The 13,308-nt window shown below is 40.0% G+C and overlaps 1 protein-coding gene across 1 annotated transcript in view; it reads right to left on the bottom strand.

Annotated features, from left to right (window-relative positions):
* BLI (protein BLISTER) overlaps positions 1 to 13,308 on the bottom strand; it is a 76,041-nt gene that overhangs the window by 19,602 nt on the left and 43,131 nt on the right. The window contains exons 6-7 of the mRNA XM_010245327.3: positions 12,987 to 13,097; positions 626 to 702 (exon numbers count right to left, since the gene is read on the bottom strand). Coding sequence (XP_010243629.1) covers positions 626 to 702; positions 12,987 to 13,097 — 188 coding nt within the window. The remainder of the gene's footprint in view (positions 1 to 625; positions 703 to 12,986; positions 13,098 to 13,308) is intronic.

Genomic DNA, 13,308 nt, shown 5'->3' with positions numbered 1-13,308 from the left:
GTGCTGCCACTGCTGCTGCAGTGATTTAGAGCATTAACCACAAAAGCAGAAGGTTGACACTAGACAATCTCTTGGAGAGAACTAGAGAAGATGATCAATAGTCAGGATCCTATCCAGAATAGCAGTACACATAAAGAGACTTGTGATGGAATATGTGCCTTCCAAATCCATTTCCAAAGTAAAGAGTTCTAGGCAGGCACCATTAAAGCATGAAGTTAACTGTTAACCAAAAGTAACAGGTAAACAGATAAATAGAAACAATTATGCTTTTAAGGGAAGCCAAGAACTCCTAAAGTTTCAGACCACCAGAATTATAACAATATTTGAATCCCCATGAGATATCAAAGATGAACACAAACATGCTATACTAGATTTTACATACTGAAAAAACATACTATATAAAGGAAGAAATGATAGGTTGAGCTACAAGCATACAATAATCATAAATAACTTTCAAGTTACTATTTGCTTAGGAGGAAAAAAATATAGCTCAGATATTGCAACAGTATTTCCCCATGCACTTCAAAACTATGATTCTGTTCTGACTGTAGAAGCAATAGATCAAAGTGAACAAAAAGTCATATAGAAGCAACAAGCATAAAACGACAAGAAACATAGATAATACTTGTATGAAGTGATCTCAGCATTTGAATTCTCCAATTGCCTCTCCAACTTTAACTCATTTGACCTCAACCTCAGTGCCTATGTAAACAAAATACATGGTAAGGTTAAAAAAGGAAATAACCAACAACCACATCAAATTTAAATATGTAATAGCATCCTGCTATGAGAGAATGAAGCTAATAATGGATAAGAAAAACTCAGAAAATAACTAAAAATGCAATAATTAACAGCAATCAAGCAATCAACAAAATTTACAAAACAATAACAAATTAAGAAATTTAATTTAACATATTCTTTTGTAAGCTTTTCATGCCACGGGGAGTTCCAAAAGGATCCAACATGGTCCACAAAGCGCATCATGTATTTCTTGATTCAGCCCTATAAAGCTTCCAGACTAGAGATGCTGAATTAGGAGATGCCCAAGTATCATATCCCTAATGAAAAGCATCAACAAATGGCACCACATTCCTGGATTGGGGGGATGCAAATGGAAACTTCCCTTCATGTCAAGAAGATACACTCCTCCAACTCCAACACGCCAAAGCAGGGGATTAATAGAGAACAAGCTTTTTGGGCTTGGGTCCAATGAAAGACTCCTTCATGGCTGCTTGGAGGAAGAGAGAAAAAGAGTTTTTTTTGTTTGAAGAATGTAAAGGAGGAGAAGTTCTAATGTTTGAAGAGAAAGGAAGATCCACGGTTTTCTAGTCTTAAGATGTGGTATGCTGGATTAAAGGATTTGTTGATGGGGCAACCCATGCGGTGATAAGACCAAGCTGGAGGAGTGTTTGGAGAAGTGATGGGATTTTCTTTTCAATTGAGAAGAAGTTAATAGTAAAGGATGTTTCTTGAAGCTGGATGAAGCACTGGGAGATGGTAGGAGACAGATTATTTGTTTGCCAGAAGGGAGGAATTGTCAGGGTTGGGCCGTTGTTGCTGAGGTGTTGCAAGAGTTTGAAGAAAGGTGTTGGTTGAAAAAAGAAATTTTGATGAGTTTCGGGGGTTAAGAGGATGTTTCAGGGACTGGAGGGTCAAAAGGATAGTCATGAGGTGATATTAGTAGTAGTATGTACTCCCGGGCTCATGTTGGGAGGATGCAAGGAGGATCTTTAATGATGTTATGATTAGAATTCCAACTTTGGAATCGGTTGTGCTGCTCATCCCTTTTTTTTTGAAGAATGAAAGGAAAACTTTCATTAAAAGAAAAAGAAGCGAGTATAGCAGGGGTGATAATATATCACCAGAAACAAGGAAGCAACCCCGAGGGACCCAAAAGGCCTAAAGGCACCCCACCACACACCCAAAACAATCCAACCAAAACCAAGAGAAAGATCAACAAAAGGCCCAAAAAAGATCAAGCAGACAAAGACCACCAAACCAGAACTAGACTAAAATTGCAGGCCCATCCAAGCATACTTCAATCTTCATCTGTAAACTCATCCTCTTGATTCATAAAATCCTCGTCCCAAACCTTGTTCACCTGAAAATAGGCTTTTTTATTCTCTTTCTCCTCCTTTTTACTTCTTCTCAAAGGCTTTCCTAGCAAATTCCTCACCACCCCAAAATACCAGGTCCAAGCTTTTCCCAACCATAACCTCTCTATCTACTAATTTCTGGATATCCACACATCTCGGGTTTTCTTCATCCCCGTCAGTCTCCTGCATCAACTGGATTTCCACTAGAGTCAGAAATGACATCACTCATCTGTTTTTCCTGCTGTTCCTTCAAAGTAGGACTGTGGCTGAAGTTGCACCGCCACCCCCCTCTGACTGGAATCAGAAGTCCCAATACCTCTTACTCTCTTCCTTCTGTATACCCATTTGTAGGTCCTGTGCTGGATTTAGGGAAAGGTTCAAGAAGAGTTCATGAATGTTGAAACATTGGAAAGCACAGTTACTGTGGCAAACTGAAACCTTCCTGCAATGAAATTTCAATCCCTGAAGGAAGCGTGATCTTGAAGGTTTTGGGACTTCCGTTCGACTTGTGGCTGGACCACGTCTTTGACAAGATAGCAGCAGCATGCAGAGGAGTTCTGGAAGATGTTCGTACTGCTGATCTTCATGCATCAAAGATTAATATTGCTGGTGCTAAACCGGATAGGATTCCTCGTTTGATTGATCTCTTTGCTGAAGAAAGATGGTGGAAGCTTTGGGTGGCATCAGAAGCTTAAGTGTTTCTGTGGTCTAGGGGGAGAGAGGTTGAAGTTGATACTGATTGGGTATGGTGGAACCCACATGACACAAACAGGGTGGAGGGAGCAGGGAAAAAGGAAGAAGTTGAAGAGGTTGGTGTTAAAAGTTTGATGCTGAATAATTTGTATGTAAAATCTTCGAAAAAAGGTGGTGATGGTGCTGATCTCGAGTCGCTTGATGGATACAAAATTTTTGAGTCACGTAGTTCGACTTTGAGGCAAGTGACAACAGAAGGTGGTGAGTGCACTATTGATAGATCAAGTGGTTCAGTGTGAAAATGTGTCAATAGAAGAGGTTATAAAAGAGGCGATTTGTGATGCCAAAAGGTTTCATCTGGAGAACGGCAAACTTTTTCATTAAAAATAAGGACAATTCAATAACCTTAGAGAAGGTTGACATGGGTGAAAAGAAGTGTGTAGAAGAGAAGGGAAACATTCAGGAGAATTTTGAAATTAATTATCTTCAACAGAAGAAAAAAAGGAAGGGAAAGACATTTTGGACACCACTGCTGGTAAGGGATTAGTTTTGGAAAGGATTGAGGGAGAGCAAAGAGTGTTGGCGGAAGAAGAGAATGGTGGAGAGACTATTCTGATGTTGCCAGAAGTAATGAAAGTAGAATCGCAGAAGAGGGGGAGAGTAGACAGGGAGATGAGATGGATGGGATTGAAGGGGCAAAGAAAACGAGAGATGTGGAAGAGCTGTTGTGGAACCAAGGAGGAGAAGGAGATTTAAGTTTAGAAGAGGAGAAAGGAGGGAAGAAAGAATTAGGGAGTGGGGGATAAGGAAGCAAGGGTGAAGGAGGTAAGTTTGGGGGGGGGGGGGGGGTGGTTAAGGAGCATGAAACATGATTAGCCATAAGGTAGATAAAACTTGTGACATCGACAAAGTGATGAATAGAGGAGTGGAAGTCAGCAAAATTTTGGGTTTGTTTTTCCTAAGAGGGGAGGAGTTTTCGAAGGAATCATTCAGGTCTGTCGAAGAAAGTATTGGGGAGAACAGAAGTACAGTAACTCTAGTGGTTACCTGCAATTATTATAACTCAATAATTCAAGAGTTGGAAGAGGCTGTTGGAGGTTGCGGGGATATCACCAAGGAGCCAGAAGAAGAGTTTGAGGTGGTGGTGGTTTCAGATAGGGGTCAAAAGTCTGCAGGGAAATCTGAAGAAGCTGTGGGAACTCTAAATACACTGAGAAGATTCAGAGATCAAAAGAATAAAAGAAATCAATAGCAGATCCCAGTTTCTAAGGTTTTTTTTTAAGATAAATAAAGAAAAAATTATTAAAAAAGAAGAGGGAAAACATCCAAACTGTGATAAGAAATCACTACAAACATAACAGAAACCCCGCCCTAGCAAACTCAATCACACCACTCCCCGCCCACAAAACAAATTAAAATAACAAACTGACCTAACATTTGTCCCCCAACTCTCCAACTAGACAACGAGACTTACATACCACCCAGGTTTAAGATACAACCCAAAAGAAAACATAATGCACTCACCCCAAACCAGCTACAGCATTGTTAGAAACCTCTTGCTTTTTCTTCACAATTCTTTTTGTCTTCTTTACCCTCTTGTCAATTCCCACCCCAAATGGACCCCCCTTTCAGTCTAGCAAACACCTTCAAGACTGGCACTGATCTGTTGAATTTTTTATGCCTAAATCTTTTAACTGCATTAGGATGACCCTCACCGATCTTTTTATCTCCTTTCCTTTCCTTCACCCTTTCGAGCTACAAAACTGCATTCTTCTCATACAATTGCTCTTCTGTCACACCATCTCACTTATATTGCCAAGATTTTTCTCCTTTTTGAACTCCGTCATCCTCCTCCCTAGTAGAAGGAGCCTCAGAAGTTGTTATATCCTCATACCGGCCTTCGCCACTTTACCTGGTTCATCTTCCACTTCCAAGAAAGTTTTTCTAGTAAATTCCTGTCCACCCAAGAAGAACAACCCCAACATCTTACTTACCTCCATGTCTTTGTTAATCACTGTTTCCAAATTGTCCGTTCTGTCACCTTCATGCTTCTCATCAAGCACAATCTCATCATCCTCATCCTTCTCCATTTCCGAGCCAGTTTCTAAGGTTTTTGCAAGGATAAAAGGAGGTATTTTTGGTGTTGGGCCTAACAAGCTTGTCAAAAAACCCAAAAGATCAGTCCAAAGACAACAAGAAGATTGAGTTAATGTACTGGAGTCCCGTTATAGGGGCTGGGTGTTTTGCTTGGGTATCTTGTGGGCGTTGGGGTGGTTCTGATGGTCTTGGGTCCTGCTTTGTATTTTGTCTTTGTTTTCTTTTGTTGTTATTATAAGGGGTTTTCTTTAGTTGGGTTTATCTTTAGTTGGTTTGGGTTCTCTTTGGGTTGGTTTTTTCTCTCGAGTGATTGCTTATCACATTCCTTGTATCTTCTTTTCCATTCTATGTTTTTTTTCTTTTATCTTCAAAAAAAATGTCAAGAAGATATACTAGGCATCAAAGAGAGTCCATCTTTTTATCTTGGTTGACCTATATAGGATATTGGGTCAAAAAGAGGAATTTTCTCATAAGATTTATTGATCAATTATTTCATTTCTTTTAGAGAATTCTTTCTCTTCCCCAATATAGGCTCATGTTAGTAAGTTTCACTGCCTGATAGTGAAGCATGCTGCATGAGATAGCTTAATGTCCACTCACGCAATAAATTGAATCAATCCCCCAGTCCCTGTCCACCAAACCATTTCATGTGTTAGAGGTGATTACAATAATTAAATGATTAATGATCTTGTCTGATGCCTAAATGTGTCTCATTTGCTGATCATTCCATGTAAAATGCCTCTTTTTTTGAGATAAATGTGTACCAAAAATAAAGAGAACAGCATTAATAAAAATGACTTCATATTACAATTTACAAAAATATCAGTAATCAAAAGGCAGGGCTATACAAAATCTAAGCTTCTATTCATTGCCTTGGAAGTATGCCAATCTTATAAAAAGGAATGTTGGTTTGGCTGATTTAATGTATATGTTAGTCATTGCTGGGTCTTAAGTCATTAGTTATTGGGCCTAAACTTGTTTAATGTTTTAATGTTTTATTTGTCTAGGTGTCCCATCACTAATCAGGGGCATTCTAGTCCATTCATGTAACACTATGTGATAAACATATATATTTATGATAGTAGGGTCGGCTGAATAGTTTTGAACCGCCATTCTCAAACTTTCTCCTCTTCTTCTTCTCTTCTTCTTCGGCAACTGTGTTCCAGCAAACATGGTATCAGAGCATTAATCCATCTCCTGGTTACAGCCGCCACCACCTTTCTACTCTTATCTATTCCTTTTTTCCACTCTTCCCTATCTTGGTCGCTGTGAAGAAACCCTAGGGTTGACCATAGAACACAGCAAGGTCTGTACCTAGGGTTTCCCTTGGTTGTAGGGCCCAAGGGGAGTTTGTCCCAGAAGCTGATGCCCTATTAGACTCCTTACAGCAGGTAGTAGCCATTCGGCTGCTAAGAGAGATCTGTGTGGAACAGATCTAGGTGGAGGACTGATTTCGGCAGTCCTAGTACTGGTCGTAGGGGTGACTACAGTCTACGACAGCAGAAGTCAGCACAGTGCAGCGGTGGGTTGCTCTTGGTTTCAGATCTGTTACGAGTTCTCAGGACTGTAACAACCTCGGTAAGTCTGAAACAGTATTCTTTGTACTAAGTTTGCAATCGTGATCATTGTAAGAGGGAGATGTCTTCAATATCTGGGGAAGTGTCTTCTAGGGATAATAGATCTGGTGGGAGGTCTCCTAATCTGGAGAATCCAAATCTGCACAGCTTGCAAATCACCAGTGTGTTGTTGGATGAATACAATTTCAGGGAATGGTCAGTTTCTGCCATGCTCTTCATTACTTCCCGGGAACTCACGGGTTATTTAGATGGGCAGAAGAAAGAACCTGAAGTGGGTAGTGTAGAGTGCGCAGTTTGGCGCAAGGAGAATGCCATTGTTATGTCCTGGCTGCTTGCTTCAATCACTCCAAGAGTAGCCAGGACTGTTCAACACTTTTCCACTGCTGCTAAGATTTGGGAGAAAGTGTCTAAAACTTATGGACAGAGAAAGAACAATGCCAGAATTTATAGGCTAAACCAAAACATTGCTGCCTTGAGACAAGGAGATATGACAGTTGCAACGTATTTTGCAACCCTAGAAGGACTATGGGAAGAGCTTGATCACCACCTTATTCTTGATTGGGAGAATGCCAGAGACAAGGAGAGGCATGATAAACAAATTGAAGAGGGTAGAGCCTTTAAGTTCTTGGCTGGTTTAGACCCAATGTATGAGAGCATAAGGTCTCAAATTTTGGGAAGGGATGAAATGTCAGATTTACATCATGTTTATTATCTAGTAAGGAATGAAGAGGTCAGGAGGAAAGAGATGCAAGTTGACACTCAAATGCAGCCAGCTGAACAACCTGTTGAACATTCAGCCCTGATTTCTTCAAATCAAAAGGGGAACAAGTATTCAGACAAGAGGCATCTCAAGTGCACTCATTGTGGAGGTGAAAGGCATGTAAAAGAGAAGTGTTGGGTTCTTTATCCTCATCTGAAACCAGCTGCCTTGAGGAAAGACAAGAAGCACCAGAAGGGTCAAGCCGCAAGTGGGAACCTTGTTACTAGTCACAGTGGTGATAGAACACAGAACACATCAACAGTTGTTTCTTCTCCCATGGGATAGACTGCTAATTCCTCCGTATCCAAGTCCTTGGGTTTCAATGCTGATGGGGTAGAGGTCCTTAGCCGGGCTTTAACCCGTCTAAGGACTAACTCTCTTGCTTCCACCTCCCTTAACAGATCAGGTATTGTCTCTGCTTTTAGTGCAACTAGTTCTATTGACTCTACTTCTTGGATTATTGATTCCGGTGCAACTAACCACATGACACATATGTCCTCTTTATTTTCTTCCTATCACTTATTGTCTGGTCAAGATAAGATGAGAGTTGCTGACGGTTCTCTCTCCACCATCTCTGGGAAATGGGTGGTTGACCTAGGCAAAGACCTCTCTCTTAAATCTGTTCTGCATGTTCCCAATCTTACTTCAATTCTCTTATCTGTTTCAAAGCTTACCAAGAATTTGAACTGTAGCATAACCTTTTTTCCTACTCACTGTGTCTTTCAGGATAGATTGACGAAGAAAATGATTGGGAGCAGTCATGAGTATGGAGGTCTCTACTATTTTGATGCAGACATCAATTCGGCCTTACAAACATCTGCTGCTAGTAGTCAGAATAATGTGGAGTCAATAGCTAGGTTACATTTGTAGCATGCTAGGCTAGGTCATTTACCTTTTTCATCATTGGAAGGGTTGTTTCCTGAATTGTTCAAGGGTATTTCAAGTCAAAGTTTAGTTTGTGAAGTGTGTCAGTGTCAAAACAATGTAGAACTGTTTATCCAGTTTCTAGTAATGAAATTCAAGCTCCTTTTGATTTGGTTCATTCTGATGTTTGGGGCCCTTCACCTCTTGTTTCTGTTGATGGCTTTCGTTACTTTATCAGTTTTATTGATCACTACTCACGATGCACATAGATCTACTTGTTAAAAAGACGTGATGAAGTGCAACAGATAACCATGGCATTTTGTAAAATGAATGAAACACAATTTGACAAGAAGATTAAGCAATTCCGGTCAGACAATGCTGCTGAATATTTTGAAAGATCCTTGAACTTGTTCATGGAGGATGCTGGCATGCTACATCAATCATCTTGTTCTAGTACCCCCCAACAGAATGGATTGCTGAGCGCAAGAATAGACACCTATTGGAGACCGCTCGAGCCTTACTATTTCAGCACAAGGTTTCCAAGCACTACTGGTCTCAAGCAGTCCTTACCGCATCATATATGATAAATCGGATGCCATCCAAGGTGTTGGGTATGTTTTATCATATATGATAAATCGGATGCCATCCAAGGTGTTGGGTATGATAAATCGGATCCTTTCCATCATACTGGTCTCAAGCAGTCCTTTCTCTATCCTTTGTCCTAATCTTCCAGACTTTCCTCTTCCACCTAGAGTCTTTGGTTGTGTATGTTTTATACATGTAAAGGATCCGAAGAAAACCGAGTTGGATCCTAGGGCTACGAAAGGAATCATTTTAGGGTACTCTCCTACACAGAAGGGTTACAAGTGTTATGATCCCGTCACCAAGAAGAAATATGTCACAAAAGATGGTATTTTTTGAGTCTCAATCCTATTTTCATTCTTCCCAGAATCCTCTTCAGGGGGAGACTAGTGGGATGGAAGAGGATTATTCTTCCCCCTCCTTTTTTGTGCCTCTTTCAGCCTCGGGCCTTCCATCTCCTCCTGATCCTCCTATAGTATCTCGGGTGAACCTAGTGAGACTCCCTTGTGCCTGTTACCACTCTTGATGCTGCAGATGTTCCTGAGGACTCCAGTAGGCAACAAAAAGATATAAGAATCACCTACAACAGAAGGAAAAAGGGGCCTCTAATTCATGGCAGCAACGAATCGGACTCGAATCAACCTGTCTCAGCAACTCCAGGTAATCTTATCACACATACTTCTGATTTGGATATTCCAATTGCTCTTTGTAAGTCTACCCGTTCTTGTACTATTCGACACCCCATTGTTGATTTTGTTTCCTACTCACGTTTATCTCCTCGTTATTATTCTTTTGTATTTGCTCTCTCCTCCGTGCATGTCCCTACTTGGTACTTAGAGGCAGTGTCTGACCCAAGATGAAAAGAGGCTATGAATGAAGAAATGAAAGCAAGGACTTGGGAATTAGTGGATTTACCAGAAGGGAAGAGCACTGTCGGATGCAAGTGGGTGTTCACTGTAAAGCATAGGGAGGATGGGTCCATTGAAAGGTACAAGGCCAGACTTGTTGCAAAAGGGTGTACTCAAAAGGAAGGGATTGACTACAAAGAAACCTTTGCTCCAGTAGCGAAGCTCAACACAATCCGGGTTTTATTGTCATTAGGTGCAAACTTTTCATGGTAGCTACATCAACTGGATGTGAAGAACGCTTTCCTAAATGGTGATCTACATGAAGAGGTATTCATGGATCCTCTACCAGGCTATGTTTTTTATAGGAAAGTATGTAAACTGAAAAAGCATTATATGGTCTTAAGCAGACTCCTCGGGCTTGGTTTGAGAAGCTTTGTGGGGCCATGAAGAAAGTGGGGTACACTCAAAGTGGGGCAGATCATACCTTGTTCATAAGGAAACAAAATAGCAAACTTACAGCACTCATTGTCTATGTGGATGATATGGTGATTACTGGGGATGATCTGGAAGAGATAAAAAGATTAAAGGAGTTCTTGACTTCTGAGTTTGAGATCAAAGACTTGGGCCATCTGAGATACTTCCTTGGGATTGAAGTTGCTAGGTCAAAAGAGGGCATCTATATATGTCAGCGGAAGTATGTTTTTGACCTCCTAGAAGAGACAAGCATGATGGGGTGTAGGCAAGCAGATACTCCAATAGAACAGAACCATGGTCTACAGGAATCAGTAGGAGAGGACTACCTTGATAAAGAGAGATACCAAAAGCTGGTAGGGAAGTTGATATATCTGTCTCTCACTCGACTAGATATTGCTTATGTTGTACATGTTGTCAGTCAGTTCATGCACTCTCCAAAGATCCCTCATATGAGAGCAGTGGAAAGGATTCTTAGGTACTTGAAGACTTGCCCAGGAAAATGAATTCTAATCAGAAAACACAATAAAATTGAAACTGAAGCGTATATTGATGCAGATTGGGCCGGTTCTGTTGGGGACAGGAAGTCAACTTCTGGGTATTGCACGTTTGTTGGAAGGAATCTGGTTACATGGCGGAGTAAAAAGCAGAATGTGGTTGCTAGATCAAGTGCAGAGGCTGAATATCGAGCTATGGCTCATGGTGTTGCTAAACTTCTGTGGCTTAGGACCCTTCTTAGTGAACTCGGGATAAAGATCGAGTGTCCTCTCAGGTTGTACTATGACAACAAGGCTGCCATCAACATTGCAAATAACCCAGTGCAACATGATAGGATGAAACATATTGAGATTGACCGACACTTTGTTAGAGAAAGAATAGTCTCAGGGGAACTCTGCATTCCTTATACTCCGTCCGAGATGCAGATTGCAGATGTGCTAACAAAAGAGCAAGCTTCAACGAAATTCTTGGACTTACTTGGCAAGCTAAACATGACTAACATCCATGCTTAGCTTGAGGGGGAGTGTTGGTTCGATTGATTTAATGTATATGTTAGTCATTGCTGGGTCTTAAGTCATTAGTTATTGGGCCTTAGTTATTGGGCCTAAACTTGTTTAATGTTTTAATGTTTTATTTGTCTAGGTGCCCCATCACTAATCAGGGGCATTCTAGTCCATTCATGTAACACTATGTGATAAACATATATATTTATGATAGTAGGGTTGGCTGAATAGTTTTGAGCCGCCATTCTCAAACTTTCTCCTCTTCTTCTTCGGCAACTGTGTTCCAGCAAACAAGGAAAAAATAAAAAGCACTAAAATGGTTCCTAGAAACAGAACACATAGAGAGACAAATAAATAAATAAATAAATAGTTTTGAGCCTCCTTAAGTGAAGCATCAAGCATCACCTGCATGGATTCTAGACAATGACTGGTAAACAAGGGCCTTTTGATAACTGCTGAAGTTGCTGAACTGAAAGACTTATTGCTTTGTCTTTTAGAGGATAAAATAAATTAAATAATAAAATAATCAATAGAATAGTAATCTACCATACTTCAGCTTCAGCCATTAAGGAGCCTACAACCTCCTTAAAAATTATTCACTAAAAGAAAAAGCCATAAGCTTTTCAGTTCAGCCACTTCAGCAGTTCAGCTGCTATCAAACAGTTGCTAAGGAGGAAAAAAATAAAGATTATGTAAAAGAAAAACGTTTGGTGTAAGGAAATATCCCACAACATCTAGGTCCCCTGAGTACCTAGTTGATCAAACATTTGGTAGGGGCTCTAAACGCCCAGTCAGTGGACTAGTTGACTAGGTTACCCAGTTAATACTTGAAGTACACTGAGCAAAAGAAATTTTAAGTTTAGGGTAAATTACAAAGACCCCCTGTAATAAGGGGTCAGTGACAAATACCCCTGAAATTTTATTTGCAACAAAGACCCCCTCAGTTAGCATTTCGTCAGCTAACTTTGGAAAAGATTCTCATTTGGTTGTTTAAAGCTTTTTCAATCCTAAAACTGCCCTTTTATTATTTGCTCGGATTGATAACCCAACAATTACTGAAAAATATTGGTTCTCATATGGTTAAAATAGTTGGTGCAGCATGCATGTACATAGGTTCTTCTCTGGTGACGGTGATAAAAATACCTTCTTCTCTGGTAACAGCATAAAAGATGTGAATGATTTTTTTGGTATCACCAGAGATTCTTCTATATCTAGCGACGGTGTACCAGACAGCTCTTTGCTGGTAAGATAGTGGCAACAACTTCCAGCAAAGAGGTGGTGGGCTGGTTGAAAATTCCTGAAGATGCTATATGGCACTACAAGAATGAAATGAAGAAATTCAGTTGGTTGACAAGGAATATGATAGTCTCTTTACAGTGGGTGGGGAGATCAGCAAATACTTTGTCCGATGTTTTAGCTAAGCAAGGGGTAAATCGGGAAGAATTGTTTTGGGCTCAGCTGTGAATTCTGTTTTTCTTTCCTAGTTTTACTTAGATTCAAGGAGGGGCTGCAGCTTGTGCCTCTCCCTCGGATGTTATATGAATTCACAACTCTAAATCAGTTTTTAATCTAATAAAATTTACTATTATTCATCAAAAAAAAACAACTTCCAGCAAAGAGCAATGCAGAGTTCTCATCAAATGGTTCTCCAACACTATGTTTGTGTACGTTAGGGTTTAGGAGAAAATCATAAAATGGGCAAGGAATAGACAAAAAGAGGCCTGCCTTTGTCTAGCGCCTTTCGTCAGCTGATTTAATGGTCAGGGGGTATTTGCCACAATGTAAAAGTTCAGGAGGGTCTTTGTAATTTATCAAGTTTATGTGGCATATCACCTCTTATGTAACTTCTTATCAACCATAGGTTTAGAATACCATTTTCTTCTAGAGTAAAAATGATTAAGGTTAGAAATCTTCAAAGGAATAGCAATCTCATTGCTAATAACATTCTTTATCACATTCAATCAATTATGGTGTTACAAATCCAAAAAACAAAATACCTTTTCTTCTAAGCCAATGACCTCAGAAGCCAATATTTTTGCTCGTTCATCAGCTGCATTACATTCTAGTTGTGCATTAGCATAATCCATTTTGATAGACTCCAGCTCCAGCTGGTTATATGATGCAAAAGTAACAATAATTAGTAATGTCAAAAATCTATGCAATAGATAAATAAACAACATTTGGAATATCTGGCATGTAACTATGTCACAAAACATACAAAAAATATTAGAACGATGAGGACAGAAAAAAAATGGCCAAGTTCCCATGTATTAAACATTACGCACATTGGAAAAATGCAACTTAGCCTCAGTTCCCTCA

The sequence above is a fragment of the Nelumbo nucifera genome, chromosome 1 (assembly GCF_055504915.1).
Source record: "Nelumbo nucifera cultivar China Antique chromosome 1, China Antique-T2T, whole genome shotgun sequence".
NCBI lineage: Eukaryota > Viridiplantae > Streptophyta > Magnoliopsida > Proteales > Nelumbonaceae > Nelumbo > Nelumbo nucifera.
The sequence above is the reverse complement of the archived record's forward strand: the minus strand, read 5'-3'. Positions and strand labels throughout refer to the sequence as shown.